Below are 25,602 nucleotides of genomic sequence, written 5' to 3' on the forward strand. Positions count from 1 at the left end.
ATCCCTCCCAGCATCAGGGTCTTTTCCAGTGAGTCAACTCTTCGCATGAGGTGGCCAAAGTATTGGAGTTTCAGCTTCAACATCAGTCCTTCCAATGAACACCCAGGACTGATCTTTAGGATGGACTGGTTGGACCTCCTTGCAGTCCAAGGGACTCTCAAGGGTCTTCTCCAACACCACAGTTCAAAAGCATCAATTCTTCGGCACTCAGCCTTCTTCACAGTCCAACTCTCACATCCCTACATGACCACTGGAAAAACCATAGCCTTGACTAGACAGACCTTTGTTGACAAAGTAATGTCTCTGCTTTTTAATATGTATAAAGGATTGTATTAAGGGTCAGAGAATGTTGGTGCTTTTAGATCACTGTATGCTTTCTTTTAAAATACTTAGGCTTCTTTCTTTAGAAAAACTGACAAAAGGGTTTTATGTGGTTTTAGATGTCAGTGATTAAAAAGAATGAAATTTAGTTGACAATCTAGGGCAATGTAGGTAAATCATATTTACCATTAAATACAGCCTAATTCCTAATTCATGCTCCTTCTTTAATTTTTCACTGTTTTTCTTCCACTCTTTTTAAGGTTATCTCTTTCAGCATATAAAACAATTATAAAATGGAAAGACTATGATAGGGGTTCTCATGACTATGTTCTTATGCCACCACTTGCCTCTCAATTTTCTGTAGTGACAGATGTAACTCTGGCTAAGGAGCCACAAGCCAATCTCACAAAGATCCAGTGATGTTGAGCTTTTGACGATTCTACTACTGGCCTGCTTCAACTGAGACAAATGTAGGTAAAATTCACCCCAGTAAATAAAATTTTCATGAAGAATTGCTCAAATTCATAGTAATAATTCACCAAATTGTGGCAGAGTCTGTGATAATACTTAAATCATTTTACGCTAAATATATAATAGAATAACTACTAAACCTTAAGCACAGTAGTAGAAAAGATAACTCAATGTACAGCAGAGACTGAATAACTCATTTTGATGCAGAGTAATCTGGAGAGGTAATGTTACATCCAGATTGGTGCTTTCCAATAGAAACTTAATAAGAGTAATAGCTGTAGCTTTTAATTTTTAAAACATTTTAATTACTATAATGCATAATTTAAAATTTTTCCATAGCCACATTTTTAAAAGTAAAAAATGATTAGGATTAATTTTACTGTTATATTACTTTAAGCAAATATATTTAAAATATAATATTCTCACCACTCAAAAATGAATAAATATGTAACTTGATGGATGTATTAACTAACTAGACCCTAGGAATAGGATCTAGTTAGTTAAAACATCTTACAATGTATACAAATATCAAACCACAATGTACATTTTAAATATTTTACCATTTTACTATCAATTATACCTCAATAAAACTGAAAAATATTCAAATATTATTCAATATGTAATCAAAAAAATACTATGAAATATTTTTGTGTACTAAGCCTTCAAAATTATGTTTGTATTTTACAGTACATCTCAATTTGGATGTTAAAGTTTCAATAATTAAAGTGAAATTTAATCCTACTAAAACAGTAAAGTTGAAACAGAAAATATTTTCAACTGTTTCAGATTCAATTTAAATTAAATTAAAAATTCAGTCTTACATTCACACTAGGCCCATTTCAAGTGCTCAATAGCCACGTAAACTAGTAACCACGTTGTTCAGTGTCTCAATCAAGACAAGGTGAAGAGGCCTCTCATAATTGAAAAGGAAATAAAAGGATCAGAATTGTATAGGTAGGTCTAAGAATGCCTGAGGAAACTAAGAAAGAGAAAGTGGCCCTCAGTTGCTGTTTAGAAAGCAGATAAAGCACAATATGGATAGCTTATGCAGGAATAACAATTATTTTAAAATTATCATTTAGCTAAACGCCATCTTAACACACTCATTTCCAAAAAAGACTTTCTTACTTCACTGTTAAGTGAAAATGATTATTACAGTCCCCAAGGAAACTTGAGTTATTTCTAATTTGCTATGATGATAGCTATCTCCCTAATATCTGTTCCCTCTTGTCATTTCCCACTGACAACATTTAGTCCAGGGTTCATGTTTCATCATAGAACACCTGTGCTGCTGCAAAAGCTTTCTCAGTGGTTTTCTATTCCAGTCTCTACCATCTAATTCAGGCTTCCCAGGTGTCACTAGTCATAAAGAACCTACCTGCCAATGCAGGAGGCATAAGAGATGCGGGTTCGATCCCTGGGTCAGTAAGATCCCCTGGAGAAGGGTATGGCAACCCACTCTAGTATTCTCACCTGGAAAACCCCATTGACACAGGAGCCTGGTGGGCACCAGATCATAGGGTCACACAGAGTTGGACATGACTAAAGCAACCTAGCATGCACGCATGCACCATCTAGTCCATATTGTACACTTCCATTATATTAACACTCTAAGATATCATTTTCATGATCTTACTCCTGTATTTAAACACATTCACTGTCTCTCATCTGTGTTCAGAATAAACTCATTATTCTTACCGTTTTTTTTTTTTTTCACCTGTCAGTCATTTTGGTACCAAATTAAACTTTTCCTGTTTCTCTTCTCCATTTAATCTTTTTCTGTCTCCCATCAACTGTAATCTTTGTAAATGTGAGAGTTGAATATTACTCTTCTCATAGAACCCTTAATATGTTACGTTGTATTTTGCACAATGATGCTTAATAAGTATTTATTAACTTGAAATAAATACAGTGGTACCTCCAGTTAATAAATTGCCTTCTCATATGCCTCCTGGATAAGAACATGTAGAGACAAATAAATTTCATACTTACTCATAATTAACTCCTGCTATTCAGCACTGTGTTATATTCATTACATTACTTGGTAAAAATGCCAATGCCAATATATTTTTAACATGATCAATGTGATCAACAGAGTACCTGGAAATAAACCTGTTTTAAGCCATTATATTATTATGCTTCCAATTGGCAAGTTTTTTTAATAAACCGAATGGAGGAGAAGCAGAAAGGAAATAGGATTAAATTAAAACGTGTACAGTTATTTAAAAGGAGTGATGGCAATCTTAAACCATCAACAACAGAAATTTAACTTCATACCTTTAAAGTATAAAAAGGTCCACCATTTTTTTTTAGAAAATGGAGTTGAAAGGGAATTATTTGAATGAATTTGTTCAGTGAAATCTTGTGAACCCATGAGAAAAGTTAACATCTGTCCTTTGAAAATTCAATGAGTAGGAAAAAGTATAATGATTTTTTTATTGGACGGAACTTGGTTTAAGGAATTCAGAAAAAGAAATCACAGTATAAATTATCTTCATGTGTAAGTAATTTATTTGATGTTTGCTACTTGTGTGTTCATTCCAATCCTCGACGCACGTTAACTGCCAGATATGCAATATAGTGGTCAATTTAAGAGTCCTTAATGAATTACAATATTTTTAAATGTGCTTTATAAATACAAATATTTCTAAAGCAAAGAGAGAAAACACTGAGTAGACACAATGAAATTCTGAGCACTTCTCTGATTTACAAAAGTATGTCTACTTTTTATCACTAAATGAATAAAACCACTTTAAAAATATATTTATGTGGATGTGTGTGTATACCCCCTTACACACAGTACATAAACATTTCAAAGTGACAATTTTTTGGTGCACTTCCAAAGCGCTACAATAAATGTCATCCATAGACATTCACATGCAAACACTACTGGGCTAGTACACTACAGCAAATAAAGAGTTTTAACTGAACTCCTTGGCAAAAACTTCTTAAAAATGGAAATAATGAAACAGAAATCCATTTCTTGTCTGCACAATATAGAAAATAATGTCTTATATCATCTGAGTCATATATATACACAAAGGATTATTTAAGCTCAGAAAATAACTTCTTACTATACACACAACTGCAGTGTACACTCAGCAAATGTTATCAGTGGAAGAAAATGTCTATGAGGAGATCTGAGGATAGTGGCAAGAAGAGATCTATCCATTAAAAAATAAAAAGTAAGGCATGGCAGGGGCTGGAATGCACATACAAGGATAGAGGAGAAAGTAAACAGAAAGTAACAGAAACCAATTAAAGTGGAAAACAGCAGCTAGTTATGACACAGTAATAAATCATGAAAGTTGGATGAGTGGGAAGGGAGAAGTGAAAAGAATTTATCGTCTTTGTTTTAAGCTATATATAGAACTGTCAGTCACTAGCCAAAATCCATTTGGAATGTGCATTTGCTAAAATGCCATGAGTCACAGCAGACTTTGCCAAAACCACCACACGGGGTTGCTCTGCACAACAGTTGTGAAGATATTTCACAAAATTAAAAATGCCATACTCAGGTAAGACAGAAATTTTACACAATATTCAGCTTTAACCTTTCCTTTCAACTCTGGAAAAATGCAATGAGCTCTCCAAACCACAGAGAGGAGGAATCTTTCTCTGCTCCATTATCAGTTTCATGCACAAGTGACTTTGCAGTTACAGCAAAGTCTAATTCTGAAAGAGAGCAAAGATGGTAACAGATTGGTCTAATGAATAGGGATACAGATACAATTGTGAGTAATGTTTCCACTTCTGGCATTAGCCACAGAAATTCCTGGCAGGGAGGAAATAATACAGTGGAAGGAATAAAGAGATTTCCCTATCCTGCTTCACCCTAACTCTCACAAACCTTATTGTCTAGACAGGAACAGGATCAAATTATCCCAATTTCTTCTTTATAGTAAGGAGGATTGAAGCATGAAAGGATTGTATAAATTCAACAAGATAAGTCAAAGATGTAATATTTTTTCCTTACCTATTAAAAACTGGAAAGGATTAAAAGTCTCAGGTGTGTTAGCTATGTATGTGCATTTATGATCATTTGATAGCTAGGAAACTGAAGCTTAGTGAAACTAATTTATTCAAGGCCACTTATTCAACATGAATTTGACCCTGGGTCTGTTTCATGTCAGGCTTCCCTAGTGGCTCAGACGGTAAAGAAACTGCCTGCAATACAGAAGACCCAGGTTCGAGACCGGGGTCAGAAAGATAACCTGGAGAAGAGAATGGTTACCCAATCCAGTATTCTTGCCATGGAAAATCCCATGGACAGAGGAGACTGGCAGGCTACAGTCCATGAGGTCTCAGAGCCGGACACGAACGAGTAACTAAGCATGCACATGCTGTTTCATGTCAAAGTCCTGGCTGGCAATTTCTGTAAAAACAAACCTTCTCATCATCAAAAGAGACGAGGAAGATAAGTGGTGAGCAGAGTCAACACATTTTTTTGTTACCTTTTTCTCCTTGTTAGTTCTATCTTTAAGAAAATATTTTGTCATTGAATATATTTCTAATGAATTTTTATATATGCCTTCAGCAGCATTTATTCCTCCACTAATAGTAACTCTACAAGAACAAATCATGATATCAGAAGCAAAGGTTAATTATGAATTAATGCATTGATCACTGGCAGCTGCAAATATCCAAGAGAAAACTAGACATTTTGTGCCACATGCTAAAAGAACACAACACATGAAACATTCATGGCCCCAAAATCATATTTGCATTCTGACCAAGTCTCTATTCCAAACACCAAATTAAGGAAATAGAGTGTAGAGGAATGTGACACCACATGGATATAATCGCCAAGACTTAAGATTGTGGTAAGCTCTAAATGTGAAATAACTTTTCTTCAGTGAGCTAAATGCAAAGAGACAACAGGGTAATATACAGATTAAAAAGACACTTAAGAGGCTTACTCAGATTCCAACTGTTTAAATGTTAACAACAAATAGCATTTATGAGACAATTATAAGTTGGAATGTTGACAGTATCAAGGAATTACTGCTAACTTTTAAGTATGAAAATGGAATTGAAGATTTTTCCAAAAGAGCCCATGCTTTTCAGAACTATATATTGCATATTCATGGTTGAAATAATACTGGAAGAGGGTATGAATGGAGATTAGATAAACAAGAATATTCATGAATTGATAATAGCCGAAGTTGGGTGTCATGTATATGAATGTTCATTATGTGTATATTATGCATGTTTGAAAAAAGCACATGCAACATCACTGAAAAAATGTTCTAATTCTTCTCAAGGAAAGAAGCATATTATCAAGGAATCATAGAGTTGAAAAGACCTTAGAAACAATCTATTCAAACCACCTCATCTCATAAATAAGGAAATTAAGGCTCAGATAGGATAAGTGACTTGTTCAAGGTCACACAACCCGCAAGTTCCAGACTCAAGATCAGGATTTAAATCTCCAAACTTGCAGCCCAGGGCTCTGTTCTCCTTCAGACCTACAAGAAATGACTGTATTTAAGCATTCAGGCCAGAATATTCCCAAAACTGAGTGTCATCAATAAAAGTAAGCCATGTGGCAAGGAATGAACAGAGTTTAGTTCATACCAAAAATGAGCTGCCAGTCACTGTGATAAGATCTGTTTCTTTCTGAGACCCATGGTTTCCTGCTGGGTTGGAGAATCCAAACTGGGTTTCTTCCTCCTGTGCAAAGAAGTCAGAGTCAGGATGTACATTCCATTCCGTTTTGGTTGGTGGCAGTAGTTCTGAGACACTGTTTTCACAAAGGGTGCTTGAAGGAGTCAGAGCATCTGTGTCTACTGTTAGCTTACTGCTAGGGATCAAAGCCTGGGGCTCTTGACTCGAGTTTTTCACAGCCAAAGAGCTCAGAGATGCCAACGGCCCCGCACTTAGACTTGAGACATCATCCATATCTAAGGGACCCTGCTGAAAACCTGCTGCTGTCGTTCCAAAGAAGAGTGAGGTATCCAAACTTTGAGGAAGGTCACTGGTGGCCATCAAGGCCTGAGGGTCCACTGCCTGCCCTAAGGAATTATTATTATTAGCAGGGAGGTTTCCTGCCAGAGTGGAGTTCACAGAAGCCACATCAATAGTCAAGATGCCAGAGTTCACCAATGCCGTGTCCAGTACTGCAGCAGAACTATTACCAGGCACATCAGACAAAAGAGACACAAGCTCAGCATCACTGAGGTCACTCTGCCCCTGGCTGGTAAGTTCACTGCTGGGTGTAAGAGAATTTGCAGCTTCCAGCTGAGCTAAGAGATCCTGGCGCAGGTTGTGCCTTTTGGCCATGTGGGTCTTCATGCTGTGCTTGGATGTGAAGAGTTTATTACAAGTGGCCACTGGGCATCGGCTTTTCCAAGTGTCCACATCCTGCAAGTGTTTCTTGGAGTGAATGTAGAGACTACTGCGAGCAGAGAACCTGGCACAGCAACCTTCCACTGGGCACACAAAAGGCTTCGTGCCCAGGTGGGTTATGCTGTGGCCTTTCAGATGTTCGGCCCTTGTGAAAGATTTCCCACACCCTTCCACCGGGCACATGAACCTCCGGTCGTCGTCGTGCTTCCGTTTGTGCCTTAGGAGTTTGGACATGCTAGTGAAGTTCCAGCCACAGCCCTCAAAGTCACAAAGGAATGGTCTCTCACCAGTGTGGCTCCGAAGGTGAATTTTCAGCCTACAAGCCTTGTCATACTGTTTACTGCAGCCAGGAAAGGAACAGGAAAAGAGTTCCTGTTCCCTGAAGTGGGCGCGGTTATGGGAAAACAGGGCACTCACTGTGATAAATGTCTTCTTGCAGCTGGAAAACGCACACTGGTAGGGCCTCTCAGGCTCGAAGTGACTGCGCTGGTGGGCACTGAGTTTGGCCTGCGTGGGGAAGGTCTCCTCACACACCTCACATTTGAATGAGTTCTCCTGCTCGTGGCCCTTCATGTGTGCTTTGAGGTTATACACGGTGGTGAAACTCTTGCCACAGCCCTCTGCTGGGCAGCCAAAGGGCCTCAGTTTGTCGTGTGACTGCAGATGCCTCTTGAGCTTGTAGGAGGTGGTGAAGGTCCACCCGCAACCACCCAGGGGGCACTTGAAGGGCCGCTGGCCCTGGCTGCTGCTGTGTGTCAGCAGGTGCACCTTCAGCTGGTGCTTCTTGGGGAAGGTTTGTCCGCACTGCATCTCAGGACACAGGTACAGCAACATGCCCTGGCCCGGGCCTGGCGGCCCGCGGGGACTCTCAACGGCCGCGGGGCCCTCTGCCTCCTCCTTGGGCGCTGGGGCAGGCGCAGGTTCTGCCCGCTCTGCCAGCAGGAGGTCAGGCGGCAGCTCGGGACAGTCTCCAGGCTGCGCCGCGTGAGGGATCCCAGCTTGTGGGGCGATCAGACCCCCAGGCTGCGGTGGGGGCGTGGCTAGAGTGAGGACGCCGTTCTCCAAGCGCAACAGCAGGTTTTGGTTGTGAATGGTGACAGTGCCTGCGAAGGCCGTGGCAGGGCCCAGGCCTGGAGCGGGGATCGGGGCCAGGGCCGGGACTGGAGCAGGGATAGCCGACAGGCAGCTGGGGCCCAGCGCAGGGCGGCCCTCGGGGTTCGCGCCGCTTTCGCCCCCCGGGAGCCTTGGGCCCAGCCCGGCCTCCTCCCTCCACACGGGCCCTGTGGCCTGGCCAGCGCCCGCGGTATCTACGTCTCCACCCACCGGGTCCAGCAGCACCAGGAAGAAGTCATCGCCGCCGCTCCCGCCGCCGCTGCCACAGCCGCTAGCGTGATCAGGCCTCAGCGCCAACGGGCTCAGGCCCGGGCCTGGGCACGAAGAAGCCGTGCTGGCCTCCTCACGCCGCCGCCCGGGCCCGCCATCTTGGGGGCCCCGGAGCAGCAGGAGGCGGCGCGCCGGAGCCTGACCGGCCCGCAGGTCAGGACCTCCGCGGAGCCGGCCGCCGCCCTCGGGGCTGCGAGCCCCGCCGCTTTGTCGTATCCCGCGAGCCGGGAGCAGCCTCGGGATTTCCATCTCTGCGTCGGTGAAGCTCCACTGGAACCAGAGCCGCGGAGGAGGCGCGATCCCGCCCCCTGCCGCGGGCCCGAACACGTTCCTGAAAGAGAAAAAAAAAAATGTGCACTGCGCAGAAACTGGCCCTATCAGATATTAAAACGTGTTTAACGCCACCGTGATTTAAATATTCTTGTACAGGGTCTCTAGAACAGAATAAAACGCCCAGGGGCAGAGCCTCGTATACATAAATAAGTTCCACTGTTAATATTAGTAGGAAATCAAGGAGGTTTTCAGAGATACAAAGGAAATGGCAGTTCACTTCAGTAAAAAGTACTGGAATTAATACCTTACGCATCTATCTACTAAATGGCAGCATAAACCGGAACCTCATGGTATATACCAAAATAAACACATACACCCCAGTCCCTCCCAGTGCTAAGCATGGCAGTTAGCACTTACCATGTGTTAAACACTGTGTATTGGATGGTTGGATTGATAGGTGACAGAAAATTCCTGAGAGAATACACTATGGAAAAGGATGTCTTTTAAAAAAATTTCCTAGAGACTTCCATATTCAGAACTGTCTTGAGCAATGTCCTCAGGAAAATTTGTCCCATAGTTAAATTTTTCGTCCTGCTGGTGCAGAGACTAGAATGAGTAAGAGGTAGGGGCAAAGCAGATTAGCACTGTTGAGCCTAGAAATGCAAGGCCTGGAGGATGAAGTAGTTAATATTGAAATCTGGAAGACCCAACCTACTCCTGGGTTCTCCCTATAAGGTGCACAACCTAAACCAACTCTTCGCTCTTCCATCTTGGGGTACACCACGGTAAATTTCATGTCCAATCTCACAGCATGATGAGGACACTCCTCAGCTTACTCTAGACTCTCCAGTACGTGGAGGTCTCTGGACAGCAGTACTGGTGAAATGTGATAAGGTTAAACCCTAAGTTACTGTAGTGGACTCTCCTGAGAAAAAGGCACAGATGCCTTTTGCCTGCCCAGAAGCCTCGGTGTGCCTGCTTGCATTTAAGTGTGGTGGCCTAGTCTCACTGTAATGGATTTGGCCTGTGATGCCTAATGATCTTACTAATGTTGATGATGATCCTCCAATTTGTCAGTCATCAGTGAGTTGGGCATTGATATAAATATAGGGTGAATTATCTGGCAAGAGAAAGGTTTCAAGTGCTGACTAGATTATGGGATACCTATAGTTTAAATGGGCTTCCCTGGTGGCTCAGTGGTAAAAGAATCCTCCTACCAATGCAGTAGACACAGGTCCATGCTAGGGTCGAGAAGATTCCCTGGAGAAGGAAATGGTAACCCTCTCCAGTACTCTTACCAGAGAAATTCCATGGACACAGGAGCCTGGCCAGCTATAGTCCATGGGGTCCCAAAAGAGTCGGACATTTTTAGTGATTAAATGACAGTTTAAATAATCCCTTCTTTCGCCTCTTCTAATGATAATGGACACTTGCTGTTCTCTTGATTAAAAGATCAAGTTTTTCATCCATAACAGTTCAAACCTCATCAAAAATTCTACGTCACACATTTTTCTTTCTATTATGTTTTTGGAGAAAGCATTTATTTTTTCAAATCTGAGGCACAGAGAATTGCATATAACATATCTGCCAGGTTTAGATAATGCCAGGGAGTTCAGTTCAGTCACTCAGTCATGTCTGACTCTTTGCGACCCCATGAATCGCAGCATGCCAGGCCTCCCTGTCCATCACCAACTCCCGGAGTTCACTCAGACTCGTGTCCATCGAGTCAGTGATGCCATCCAGCCATCTCATCCTCTGTCGTCCCCTTCTTCTCCTGCCCTCAATCCCTCCCAGCATCAAAGTCTTTTCCAATGAGTCAGCTCTTCACATGAGGTGGCCAAAGTACTGGAGTTTCAGCTTTAGCATCATTCCTTCCAAAGAAATCCCAGGGCTGATCTCCTTCAGAATGGACTGGTTGGATCTCCTTGCAGTCCAAGGGACTCTCAAGAGTCTTCTCCAACACCACAGTTCAAATGCATCAATTCTTCGGTGCTCAGCCTTCTTCACAGTCCAACTCTCACATCCATACATGACTACTGGAAAAACCATAGCCTTGACTAGACGGACCTTAGTCGGCAAAGTAATGTCTCTGCTTTTGAATATACTCTCTAGGTTGGTCATAACTTTTCTTCCAAGGAGTAAGTGTCTTTTAATTTCATGGCTGCAGTCACCATGTGCAGTGATTTTGGAGCCCCAAAAAATAAAGTCTGACACTGTTTCCACTGTTTTCCCATCTATTTCCCATGGAGTGATGGGACCGGATGCCATGATCTTCATTTTCTGAATGTTGAGCTTTAAGCCAACTTTTTCACTCTCCTCTTTCACTTTCATCAGGAGGCTTTTTAGTTCCTCTTCCCTTTCTGCCATAAGGGTGGTGTCATCTGTATATCTGAGGTTATTGATATTTCTCCCGGCAATCTTGATTGCAGCTTGTGTTTCTTCCAGTCCAGCATTTCTCATGATGTACTCTGCATATAAGTTAGATAAGCAGGGTGACAATATACAGCTTTGACGTACTCCTTTTCCTATTTGGAACCAGTCTGTTGTTCCATTTCAGGGAAGCCCCTTATGAAAGCAAACACACGTAACCAGGACCAAGGTCAAGAAATAGAACATTGCCAGCCTTCCAGAATACAGCCACTGGTATTCCTCCCAATCACAACCCACACCCTCCCCTACGGATATAGTCGTTATCTTGACTTTATGATAATCATTTCTAAAATGATTTTTTATAAACATGACTTTACATCTTTTGTATGCATACCTAAGCAATACAGTTTATTTGAAGTTGTGTCAGTGGAATCATACTGCATGCTCCCTTTTATGGCCTGCTTCTTTCATTCTATATCATATTTATTTGAGAGACTCATCCATCTTGTGCCTAGTAGCCTTAGATCTTTTGTCTCCATCATTGACTAGCATTCCAATGCATGATTTTAGCAAAGTAATTGTGATATGATTGTATCATTCTACACTGGATGAACACTGGGGCTGTTTTTAGCTTTTAATCATGAACAATGGTGCAATGAACATTCTTGGGCATTTTTCATGGGACTCATGTTTAAAAGTCTCTTGGGTATACAAGCAAGAACAGAATCACTGGCCCATAGAGTATACATATCTCCAGCTTTTCTACATGGTGCCAAATGTTTTCTGTAGTGGTTGTACCAGCTTACAGTCCCAGCAGCAACACAGAGAGTTCCTCTGCCTACGTATCTTCATCTACACCAAGTATTGCCAGAATTTAATTTACTGTTTTCCTCTACTATTAAGTTTTTGCACATTCTCACATTTATGAACATTTTGGACATTCTCTATGAAAAGCCTGTTCATGTTCAACTCTTTCACCATTTTTCTATTCTATTTCCCATCCTGTTTTTACTGATACAGTGAGTTATTTATGTGTTTTAAATACCAATCCATCGGTGGTTATATGTGTGGCTAAAATAATCTTTCGCTTTGTTGTTTGTATTTTCTCTTCTGTGCTGTGCTTTGTGAACAGACTTTAATTAAGACATGCTTAATTATACAACATACTTAATGATAGCATAGTCAAAATTTATCATTCTTTTCCTTATGGCTAGTGCTTTTCTGTTTCAAGAAATCTGTCCCTTCCTTGGGGCCATGAAACTATTCTCTATATTGTCTTCTGAAATATTTATGGTTTTGCCTCTCACAGTTAGGTCATAATCCACCTACAAGTAATGTTTGTGTATAGTGTTGAGTAGGTTTTCTTTCTTTTTTTAATGTGGATACCTGATTGTTTCAGTGAACCACTTATTGAAAAGTCTGCCCTTTCCCGACTGATTTGCAGTTCTGCATGTGTCATAAATCAAACATCTACCTATGTATGGGCTAGTTTGTGTATTTTCTATTAAGTACCATGGCTCTATTTGTCTGTCCACTTAAAATACCACAAATTCATCCCTACAGTTCTACAGGCAGTTCGGATATTTGGATAAGGCCACTCAACTCTACCTTGTTCTTCAAGAATGTCTAGGTTATTTTTTTGCCTCTCTTGAATCCTTTTCAAATATCAATTCACCAGAAAAAATTCAACCAAAACCCCATTTAGGGTTCTAATTGGGACTGCATTGCACTTTTAGATTTGATTTCTTGTCTATAATATAGAATGTTATTGAACGGATATGGTGTGCCTTTCCTTTTAGTAAAAACTTCATTAATATGTCCCAATAATATTTCATTTTTCCCATAAGAGAGCATTTTATCCTAGGCACTTCATATTTTACAAATACTGCCTTTGAAATTTTCATTTTGTAAATGTGTTGCTGGTAAATAGAATAAAATTGACTTCTGAATATTAATATTTTATCCTATAAACAGCCACCTAATCTCTTTTATTGATTCTACCAATTTGTCTGTAAATACCTGTAGAATTTAGTGTACAGAATTATACCATCTGCAAATGGTGCCAGTTTCATGTCTTGCTTTCCAAGCACTTTTTTCCTTCTTTTCCCACCTACTATACTTTCTGGGTGATAGTGGACATTCTAACTTGATGAAACTCTCAAAAGACAGCTTTCAGTAATTCCAAGAATGATATTTGTTGTAAGTGTTGTGATCTGTAGCAACCTGGATCCAATCAGGAGACAGAAAATACACAGTGGACAGGAACAATTTAACATAAAATTAAACATAATGTTTAAACATAAAGAATTATTAAATATGACACATGTAGGATATATAGGTCTAGGAAAACTCTATATGGTATCCTGGGTTTGAGAAGTATGCCCAAAGAAAGACAAACTTGGAATGGGGGTTCCTCCCCAAGGCTAGAGATCACACCTCATTGGAGAAGGTGTAGCAGAACCTATTGGATGGCAGAGAAGTTTGCTAATTTACCAGTGTCAGAGCCAGTCTGAGGAACCAGAGCTGGTCTACAGTGGCAGAACAAACAGGAAGGTATCCTCTGGAGCACATCAGTGTGGGAAAACCACAGCTCATGGCCAGCATGTGGACATGTAGTAGGAACAAGGGACCTGGTGGAGTTGGAGGCCTGGAACTAGCAATGTACTATACATAGGATCAGGAGGGCCTTGTTGTTGTGAGGGCCACAGCCTTTGGATAAGTACAGGAGATAAACCTAGTGGTGGGGTAAGGTGAGGAATGAGTGCAATCAAGTAAGGGAAATCAGCGGGTAGGTGGCTTGGAGCATAGGATACCCCTATGAAGAGGCCCACAGAAAGCTAACCAGGCCACACTGGTTCTGCACAATTGATGAGGACAGTTTTTCCGGGCCCATGCTTGGAGCAGAACACCTAGGCTATCGTTACACTCACTTCTGACAGTCAGAAGTCACAGGAGAGCTACTTCCTCCTTCAGTGTCCATCCAGTGTCTTCTAACTGAGAAAACAGAACATCATGATCACTCTGAAGGAGAGATTCTTAAAGTAATCCATCCATTATCAGAGAACTTATCTTAAAGGCTGAAATTAGAACAGGGAGGCCATACATTAATAATTGGCTTCATATCCATTATCAGTTTAGGGGTGTCCCTTCTATTATTATTTTGCTACACAAATCATAGGCACCCTGTTGTTTTACAGTTACTAAGTCATGTCCGACTTTGCAAACCCATGGACTATAGTGCACCAGGCTTTCCTGTCCTTCACCATTTCCCGGAGTTTGCTCAAATTCATGTCTATTGAGTCAGTGATGTTATCTAATCATCTCATCCTCTGTGGCCCCCTTCTCCTCCTGCCCTTAATCGTTCCCAGCATCAGTCTTTTCCAGTGAATCAGCTCTTTGCATCAGGTGGCCAAAGTATTAGAGCTTCAGCCTCAGTATCAGTCCTTCCAATGAATATTCAGGCTTATTTCCTTTAGAATTCACTGGTTTGGTCTCCTTGTTATCCAAGGAATGCTCAAGAGCCTTCTCCTTCACCACAATTTGAAAGCATCGATTCTTTGGCACTCAGTCTTCTTGTTGGTCCAATTCTCACATCTGTACATGACTACTTGAAAAACCATAGCTTTAACTATCCAGACCTTTGTCAGCAAAGTGATGTCTCTGCTTTTGAATATGCTGTCTAAAATAGGCAAAGAGTCAGACACGACCAAGCAACTGAACTGAACTGAAAATAGGCAGCCAGTCTATCATCATACTGTTTATTTGGTGAATTAATGATTGAAGCAGCAGGACTGGCCATTTCCAGAGTTATAATTCTTGTTGGACCCAGGGCTCCTTGCCCTGAAATGAGTTTTACTGAAAAACCCAGGCTCTGGCACAAAGTGGGTGTCATGGGGCTAGGGCAGAGACACTGTGACCTCTGCATTCTAGGCCTACCCAGGGCTTGCCTGTTCTACCTGCAAGAAGAGACTAGGTGCATGGTGAGATTGCCTCTTACACCATGAGTGTGAATAACATGTGTTCTCCTCAGGAATAGACTAGTTTATACCTGAAATGTAGCTATACTCTCTTGATTAGTACCTGATTTAGTACCTGAGCTAAACAGGGAGAGAAGATACTTGGATTTCATTTAAAGCCATATTCATCAGAACACTGTCCATGGAAGAGTAGGGCAAAAGATAACCGTGTGCTAACAAAGTGCATGTATTTGCCAGTGTTGGCAACTTGAGTACTTTAACTGCACTTTTCTAGCTTGCCTTTAGGCTTAAAAATGGACAAAAATTGATGAGGGGAAATGACCCAAAATTTTGCCATTCTTAAATGACAAATTATCCATTCTTTAGTGACTGAACTGGCATCTTATACTGGGAAGGAGAGACAATTTAATTTAAAAGAAAAAAATACTTTATTCTTTAGGTGCATCCATATTCATGGATAGAATAAGATAACACTAAATTCAGAGGTGGGATGATAGTGTTATAGTTGCTTATCCTTGGAATATTGAACTCTCTTCCTAGTACTTCCAATGTATAAAGCATATTCACCTCTTCTGTTCAGAAGTCACACAAGACACATTAACCCATAGCCTTCTGTCTTCACACAGGACTGGGCTGGCTTCCTATCCCAAGCACCATGACACCTTGTACAGGAGGAACTGAATATGAACAGTAGGTTTATCCTTTGAAGGCTGTTGGACCTGCTGCCTTGGCTCTCTTAACCATCAGGCACGTGATGATGAGGCACAAATGTGAAATCTGAAACTTGCTCACTAACAAAAGGAGAAACTCTCTAGGGCTGCCATACAGGAAGTTTTTACCACTGGGGATCCAAGGAGGCACTCTCACTTGGTAGAAATCTTTGAGAACCAGGTTTTGTGGAGATACACACTTCTAGTTTGATTTCTGAAGGTGGGCAGTGTAGCTGCAGCTGTTGGAGCTCTCCCTGCAGCAGGAAAGTGAATTTGTGAGTTCTCCACAAACCACTGTCATAGAAAGCTAACCAAAATGATCACATGGATCACAGCCTCATGTAACTCAAAGAAGCTATGAGCCATGCCGTGAAGGACAACCCAAGACAGATGGGTCATGGTGGAGAGTTCTGACAAAACATGGTTCACTGGAGAAGGGAATGGCAAACCACTTCAGTATTCTTGCTTTGAGAACCCCATGAACAGTATGAAAAATCAAGAGTATATGACACCGGAAGATGAGCCCCCAGGTCAGTAGGTGTCCATTATGTTACCAGGGAAGAGCAGAGAAATAGCTCCAAAAATAATGAAGAGACTGGGCCAAAGTGGAAATGATGGTGTTGTGTTGTGGATGTGTCTGGTGGTGAAAGTAAATTCTGATGCTGTAAGGAACAATACTGCATAAGAACTTGGAATGTTAGGTTCATGAATCAAGGCAACTTGGACATGGTCAAACAGGAGATGGCAAATGTGAACAGTGACATTTTAGGAATCAGTGAATGAAAATGGATGGGAATAGGCAAATTTAACTCAGATGACCATTATACCTATTACTGTGGCCAAGATTCTGTTAGAAGAAATGGAGTTGCTCTCATAGTCAAGCAAATAATCTAAACTACAGTATTTGGGGGGCATTCTCAAAAGCAGCAGAATAATCTCAGTTAGTTTCCAAAGCAAACCATTCAACATTACAGTAATCCAAGTCTATGCTTCAATCACTAATATCAAGGAAGATGAAATCAAACAGTTCTATGAAGACTTACAAGACCTTATAGAACTAACAACCAAAAAAGATGTCCTTTTAACCTTAGAGGATTGGAATGCAAAAGTAGGAAGTCAAGAGATACCTTGAATAACAGGGAAAATTTGGGTTTGGAGTACAAAAAGAAGCAGGGCAAAGGCTAGCAGAGTTTTGCCAAGAGAACACACTGGTCATAGCAAACACCCTCTTCCGACAACACAAGAGATGATTCTACACATGGACATCAGCACATGGTCAATACTGAATTCAGATTGATTATATTCTTGACAGGCAAACATGGAGAAGCTCTATAGAGTCAGGAAAAACAAGATCTGGAGCTGGCTGTGGCTCAGATTATGCATTCCATATTGCAAAGTTCAGGATTAAATTGAAGAAAGTAGGGAAATCCATTAGACCATTCAAGTATGGAGGTGACAAATAGATTGAAAGGAGTAGATCTGGTAGACAGAGTGCCTGAAGAACTATGCTCAGAGGTTTGTAACATTGTACAGAAGGCAGTGACCAAAACCATCCCAAGGTTGAAGAAATGCAGGAAGGCAAAATTGTTGTCTGAGGAAGCATTACAAATAGCTGGGGGAAAAAAGAGAAGTGAAAGGCAAGGGAGAAAGGGAAAGCAAGCCTTCCTAAGTGAACAATGCAAAGAAATAGAGGAAAACAATAGAATGGGAAAGACTAGAGATCTTTTCAAGGAAATTAGAGATACCAAGGGAAAATTTCAGGCAAAGATGGACACAGTAAAGGACAGAAAAGGCAAGGACCTAGCAGAAGCAGATGAGATTAAGAAGAGGTGTCAAGAATACACAGAAGAACTAGGCAAAAATGGTCTTAGTGACTCAGATAACCATGATGATGAGATCACTCTCTTAGAGTAAGACATCCTGGAGTGTGAAGTCAAGTGGGCCTCAGTAAACATTACTATGAACAAAGCTAAGGCAGGTAATGAAATTCCAGCTGATCTATTTCAAATCCCAATAGATGATGCTGTTAAAGTGCTGCACTCAGTATGTCAGCAAGTTTGGAAAACTCAGCATTGGCTGTGGGACTGGAAAATGTTTTCACTCCAATGCCAAAGAACGACAGTGCCAAAGAATGTTCTAACCTTTGTACAATTGCTCTCATTTCACATGCTAGCAAGGTAATGCTCAAAATCCTTCAGGCTAGGCTTCATCAGTAGGTGATCCAAGAAATTCCGGAAGTACAAGCTGTATTTAGAAAAGACAGAGAAACCAGAGATCACATTGTCAACATCCATTGAATCATATAAAAAGCAAAGGAATTCCAGAAAAACATCGACCTCTGCTCCACTGACTGTGTTAAAGCCTTCAACTCTGAGGATCACACTAAAACAAACAAACAAACAAACAAACAAACAAACAAAAACCTGTAGAAAATACTTAAAAGGGTGGCAATACCAGACCACCTTACCTGCCTCCTTAGAAACCTGTATGCAGGTCAAGAAGAAACACTTAGAACCAGACATGGAACAAAGGACTTTTTCAAAATTGGGAAAGGCTTGTGACCCTGCTTATTTAACTTATATGCAGAGTACATCATGTGAAATGCCAGGCTGGATGAATCACAAGCTGGAATCAAGATTGCCAGAAGAAATATCAGCAACCTCAGATATGCAGATGATTTCACTCTGATGGTAATAAGAGTGAACTAAAAGAACTAAAGAGCCTCCTGATCAGGGTGAAAGAGAAGAGTGAAAAGTTGGCTTAAAACTCAACATTCAATATATAGTAAGGTCATGGCATCTGGTCCAATCATGCACTTCATGGCAAACAGATGGGGAAAAATTGGAAACAGTGGTAGATTTTATTTTCTTGGGCTCCAAAATCACAGCAGACGTTGACTGCAGCCACGAATTTAAAAACTCCTGTTCCTTGGTAATAAAGCTATGAAAAATCTAGGGAGGGTATTAAAAAGCAGAGACATCACTTTGGCAACAAATTTCTGTATAGTGAAGGCTAAGTTTTTTCCATTAGTCATATATGGATATGCGAGTTCGACCAAAAGAAAGGCAGAATGCTGAAGAATTGATGCTTTTGAATTTTGGTGCTGGAGAAGACAACTTGAGAGTGTCTTGGATAGCAAGTAGATCAAGGCAGTCAATCCTAAAGGAAATTATCCCTGAATAGTCATTGGTAGCTGAAGCCAAAGCTCCAATACGTTGGCTACCAGATGTGAAGAGCTGACTCATTGGAAAAGTTCCTGATGCTGGGAAAGATTGAGGGCGAGAGGAGAAGGGGACAACAGAGAAAGAGATGGTTGGTTGGCATCACTGACTCAATGGACAGGAATTTGAGAAGCCTGGCATACTGCAGTCCATGGGGTTTCAAAGAGTCAGATACACCTTAGGGACTAAACAGCAACATGAGACATAGGCTGGGAGGAACCGAGTCAACTAAAATGACCCTTGTTCTGTCACTCCTGAACCATGGCAAAACAGTGAAAGTCCCCCTGTTGTGTCAATGGCAGAAAGGTACAGTCTTATTCCCTGTGTCTCTCACTCCAACCTGCTGTGCTCTGGCAGAGGATGCAGAGCAAGAATGCTGAAAGTTCACATAGTTGTTTCTCCCTGGTTCAACTGAGAGAATAGGGAATGGGGCCAGGGTAAACTCTGTGTTACTTCTGGGGACCAGCTAGCTGTGCTTTGTGTTAACTTAACTATAGCACTACAGAAACCTCCCCATGCTGTGCATTTGTTCCTCAGAATATATCAATAATAATTTCTGAGGATGCTCAGGCTTCCTTACATAAGCTCCAGTTTCTCCCTAGGGATTATATGGGTGAGAGAGTTTTCACTCACTCTCCCTTTCTTCTTACTATAAACACCCCAAACCACACTCAGAGATTGCATGGCCACTGCAAGACTTGGCCTAGGCTTTGGTTCTCTGCCATCTGCAACCTTGGTGCACTCTGACTGGCTCAGGGGAATTTGATCTCAAGAAAAGAACTCATGGGGCCAATCCTCTCCCTAAAGAATATCTGTCTGGGACCAGAAAATGAACCAGGGACTGATGGCCTGAGCCCTCCTCTGGAAAATTTTTTCACTGTCTGCCAACAGAGGGCATGGCTGGGAGGGACTATCTACTAAGCAGGGAACTTTGCATAACTTGACCCTCTGCCTTCCATAGCTGTTGGAAGTTTAACCCCCTTCATATTCCTGAGGATGGTTTTACTTCTCAGAAGGATACATGGTATACTCCACTCATGATCTGGTGACCATAGAAACCACCATTTATCCACATTTATTTTCAACTTCTGTTCATTTCACTGTTGTCCTCACACCCTCCCCCCTCTTCGAGGAGTTTGTTCCCCAGGGCCCCATGCCACAATTAGGCAACCTCACATGGGATCTGAGCTTTGGCTTTGAGTTCTCTGTGAGGTAAACTTTGGACTCAGGCTCAGCACAGAGGGCAGGGCCTAGAATGAAAAGATGTTCCAAGCAAGATGATTACTTTGGTCAAAAACAAACAAACAAACAAACAAACAAAAAAAAAAAACAAAAAACACACCTCTTGCTTGCAGCCTACTCAGCAGGATCTGCTGGTTTTCACATCATTTATCCCACACATGCAGATGCAACATGTTTGTTTAAAAGCCTAGTGGACTCTGAGGCTACAGCTGCCACTGACCATCCTTGACACAACAGAGAGCACACCTACCTGACCACATACAGGTGTACCTTGGAGGTATTTCAAGTTTGGTTCCACATTGCCACAAAAAACAAATACTAATAAAGTGAGTCACATGAATTTGTTGGTTTCCCAGTGCTTATAAAAGTTATGTTTACCCTATACTGTTGTCTATTCAGTTAAAAAATGCACCTACCTTAAATAAAAATATTAATAACTTATTGGTAAAAATTACTTTAAAAGCTTTTTTTTTTCTTTCCTTCCTCAGCATCTCCTAAACTCTCCAGGACCAGGCCAAACATTATTTCCAACCACTGCTGCGTTTTACCTCAGCCTGTTTTGCACATGACTTACCTTTCTAGAAAGGAAGCAATTTCACCAAAGTCAACTGTGGGCCGGTATGCAACCTTAGACTGCGATCTTGAGGGATGAAGAGGTATTAGGAAAAAAGAACTGAGGACAGGAATTGGTTGAAAATTTTTGGTAACAGAACAGTCTGTACAAGCCCAGTTTGTACATTTGAGTCCTAGACTTACCAAGTGAAATTTGCAATAACTGCTCATCGCTTTTTTGTTTCCCCAACAGCAGGTGCCTAGTCCAGAATGTTCCTTAAATTTAAGACTTCTGACACATACCTGTGCCTAGAAGTGGTTCACATCAGAATCAGACAGGCTCCTGGACTGGCAAACTGAAAAGCAGGACCTTACTTGAGATGCACATTACTAATAGTATAGAAAAAAGCATATTTGTAGAATACAAAGAAACAGTTGTAAAATATGACCAAGAATACAAAAAGGACAACACCACATTAAATAGAAACAGTTTTGAACGTTTTGATTTAGTATTCACTTTAAAGAAAAGCTATTTGGCTAATAAGTTGACAAGCACTTTCCAGACCTTAAGTTATTTGAGGATTCTTTCACTCCAAACATGCTTTTCCATTCCTTAAATTAGAAAATAAATCCATGTTTAAAATATCTTGAACACCTTTACCACAATCAAAATGGTTACCATACCTGCCACCTCTAAAACTTCTTTTTCCCCTTTGTATTACTTTCCTCTCTACTTGGCCCATCCCTGTCCCTAGGCAACCACTGATCTGCTTTCTTTCACTATTGTCTTTATTTCATGAAATGCCTCTTCAATTTTGTTGAATTTTATATAAATGTAATAATATGCTATATACTCTTTTTTGTCTTTCTTAACTCAGCATAATTATTTTGAGATTTTTTCCAATGTTGTTATTTTGAGCAATAATTTATTTCTTATTGCTGTTGTATGATGTTTCATCATATTTCTAGTTGGGCTGCTTTCAGTTTGAAATACTACAAATAAGCTGCTGTGGATATTCATGTACAAGCCTTTGTGAGACCTATGCTTTCATTTCACTTACATAAAATCTTAAGAGCAGCACTACATTAACTGCATGTTTAACATTTTAAGAAACCACCAAATTGTTTCCAAATATCTGTAACATATAATCTCATCACTTACTCATATGATGAGTTTTTTTTTTATTTGAACCATTCTAATAGGTGTGTTGTGATATATCATTTTAGTTTTAATGAATATCTCCTCGATTGCTTATAATGTTGAGCATCTTTTCATGTACTTAATTGCTGCCAATTTATCTTATTTGGTAAAGTGTCTGTTCAAGTGTTTTCCCATTATATTTGTTTAGTTTACTTGTTACTGATTTTTAGCAGTTCTTTATATATTCTAATTACAAGACCTTTAATGGTTATATATTTGCAGGTATCTCACATTCTGTTTTGCCTGTCATTTTCCTAATAATGTCTTTATTGGAATGAATTATTTTAATTTGGATGATACTCTACTTATTGATTTTGTCTATTATACTTCATAGTTTTGGCTACCTATTTACTTTTGCCCAATTCAAGTTCCTTTAGATTTGTTTCCCTATCATTTCTTCTACAACTCTCATGGTGTTGGCTCTTAAAATTAAGTCTAATGTTAATTTCTATTTTTTAATCCTTTACTTTTATTATTGTGGTATATCATATTTATTGATTTGTATATATTGACACATCATTGCATCCCAGAATGTGTCTAAATTTGTTTTAGGTTGTGCCTATTTTTTTTATTTTATTTATTTTTTGATTAGAGGATAAATGCTTTACAACATTGTGTTGGTTTCTGCCATACATCAACATCAATCAGCCATAAGTAGACACATGTCCCCTCCCACCTTAACCTCCATCTCACTTCCCACCCCATTGCTTTTTCAGTAGTGTTTTGTTCAATTTCCACATTATTTGTGATTTTTTAGGTTTTCTTCCTTTTATTAATTTCTGTTCAGTTTCATACCATTGGAGTCAGGAAAGATACTTGATATATTTTCAGTCCTCTTGAATTTGTTAAGATTTCTTTTGCGCCAAACATATTATTCATCTTAGAGAATATTTCACGAGCTCTTAAGAATATGAATTGCTGCTTTGGATGGAAAGTTCTCCATATATCTGTTAGGTTCACTTGATCTAAGTTGTTGTTCAAGTCCAATGTTTCTTTATTGATTTTTCTGTCTGTGTTATTTATTCTTTGCTCATAGCAGGTTACTGATGTCTCCTACTGTTATTGTATTGTTGTTTATTTCTGCCTTTGGATCTGTCATGAATTGCCTTATTTATTTAGGTGGTCTAGTACTGGAGATATTTTCTCTTGAGGAATTGACCACACATTTTGACCACATATTTTCTTTCTCTCTTATTACAGTTTTTGTCCTAAAATCTATTTTCTCTGAAATAAGTATAGCTAACCCTGCTCTCTTTTGGTTTGCGTGTACATGGAATATCTTCTTTAGCCATTTACTTTGAGCATAAGTATGTCCTTAAGTCTGTAACGAGTTCACTGTAGGCAGTTTATGGTTGAGTCTTTTTAAAAAATTCCATTTAACCACCATGTCCTTGGATTGGACAATTTAGTCTATTTGCATTTAAAATAATTATTGATAAGTAAAACTTACTGAGGGCTTCACTAGTGGCTCAAGCAGTGAAGAATCTGCCTGCAATGCAGGAGACCCGGGGTGCAATCAATCCCTGGGTCAGGAAGATGCCCTGAAGAAAGGAATGGCAACCTACTCCAGTATTCTTACCTGGAGAATTCCAGAGTCAGAGGAGCCTGGCAGGCTACATTCCATGGAGTTCCAAGAGTCAGACACAATTGAGTGACTAACACTTTCACTTTTAAGGACATTTGCCATTTCTTAATTGTTTTCTGAGAGTATTATAGATTCTTTATTACATGTTTTTTTCTTGATGTCTTTGTGATTTAATAATTGTCTATAGTAATATACTTTGATTTCGTTCACTTTTGTGTATTGACTATAGGTTTTTGCTTTGTGGTTACAATGAGGCTTACATAAAATACCTTATAACCTGATAACCACATAGATTTGTTAGCATATAAAGTATCAACATTTTACTTTCTCCCAAACACATTCTATATTTATATTTTGGTATCACAGTTTACATCTTTTTATATTGTATATTCATTAGCAAATTATTGTAACTTTATATTTTTTAATTGTTTTTAACCTTTGCACTATGGTTATGATTTACATACACCATTGAATATTACCTCCACCAAAGTTTAGGCCCAGGCAAACGGCAGGGAGGGAACACAGCTCCACCCATCAACAGAAAATTGGATTAAAGATTTACTGAGCATGGCCCTGCCCATCAGAACAAAACCCAGTTTCCCCCTCAGTCAGTCTCTCCCATCAGGAAGCTTCCATAAGCCTCTTATCCTTCTCCATCAGAGTGCAGACAGACTGAAAACCACAATCACAGAAAACTAACAAATCTAATCACATGGACCACAGCCTTGTCTAACTCAATGAAACTATGAGCCATGCCATGTAGGGCCACCCAAGACGGATGGGTCATGGTGGAGAGTTCTGACAAAATGTGGTCCACTGGAGAAGGGAATGTCAAACCACTTCAGTATTCTTGCTTTGAGAACCCCATGAACAGTACGAAAAGGGAAAACCCATATGAATAACAGTTTATCTTTCAAAAGAAACTCTAGGCCAGAAGGGAATGGCAGGATATATTTAAAAAGAAAGGAAAAAAAAACCTACAACCAAGATTACTATAACCAGCGAGGATCTCATTCAAAATTGCTGGAGAAATCAAAAGCTTTACAGCACAAAGGTAGGGCCTGGTGTGCCCAGAGAGGCACAGCATACAAATCTCTCCAGTGCACACAACACTCACAGCACAGAGGGCAGGCCCAAAGGTTCAAGAGAGGTGTGGCACACAAACCTTTCCAGCACACACAAATTGCGGGGCACAGAGGGCAGGCCCAGGGAGCCAAAAGAACACACAAGCCCCTTGACATACAGGGCAGGCTGGGGAGCCAAGACAAGTGAACACAAGCCACGTGACACAGAGATTGGGCCCAGGGAGCCAAGTACACAGAATCCCCACAACACAGAGGGTGAGCTCACGGGGCTGAGGGAAACCCCCACAAGTTTCCGTGATGCACAGGGCATGGTCGGGGAGCCAAGAAAAGATGCTCAGAAACCCCTACCTAGCAAGCTTATGTGTGCAGTGTAGGGTGGGACCAGGGAACAGAAGCACCAGCAAAGATTCCAGGGACAAGTAGGGGGCTGGAAGCAGTGATGTGCTGCTGAGATGGCCACTTTGACTTGGCTGCAGAAATAGATGTGCCTAACACTGACAAAGCCAGAAGGACTGCACAACAACATACCGAACCCATAGAAACCCCAAACCTACTGCCAGACATGCACTGCCCAACTAACTTTCAGTTTACAGTTAACTAGCATTGCAAAGCAGAAAATACATCTTTAGTCAAGAGACTCAGATTCCAACATTTACATACAGCATGTGCGTGACCAGTGTAGAGACTATACAGGACACAGTGGATGATTCTTTTTGAACACTGGTGTAATCTGAGAGTTCTGTGACTAGTTAGTAATATACCTATAACTAACCTGTTTAGGTGAAAGTGTTCTCTGAGATGACCACCCAGCAAATAGTTCCAAGGAACCCATTTCTTTTAGAAAACTCAAGCATTAGACTAAG

General features: G+C 40.5%; 2 protein-coding genes across 3 annotated transcripts in view; one reads left to right on the forward strand and one right to left on the reverse strand.

Annotated features, from left to right (window-relative positions):
* Nucleotides 1-25,602, forward strand: part of LOC106503826 — a 368,197-nt gene that overhangs the window by 209,058 nt on the left and 133,537 nt on the right. The window lies entirely within an intron of this gene.
* Nucleotides 2,466-8,842, reverse strand: LOC106503828 (zinc finger X-linked protein ZXDB). 2 transcript variants are annotated; one of them, XM_013976526.2, is made up of 2 exons: nt 6,370-8,842; nt 2,466-6,260 (listed from the first exon to the last, which is right to left on the reverse strand). In XM_013976526.2, exons 1-2 carry the CDS (start codon nt 8,770-8,772, stop codon nt 6,255-6,257), a joined length of 2,409 nt encoding a protein of 802 aa, XP_013831980.2. In that variant the 5' UTR covers nt 8,773-8,842; the 3' UTR covers nt 2,466-6,254. The 2 variants fall into 2 exon arrangements, with proteins under 2 accessions (XP_013831980.2, XP_017899250.1); XM_018043761.1 differs by having other exon boundaries at nt 2,466-8,842.

Source organism: Capra hircus (assembly GCF_001704415.2).
Source record: "Capra hircus breed San Clemente chromosome X unlocalized genomic scaffold, ASM170441v1, whole genome shotgun sequence".
NCBI lineage: Eukaryota > Metazoa > Chordata > Mammalia > Artiodactyla > Bovidae > Capra > Capra hircus.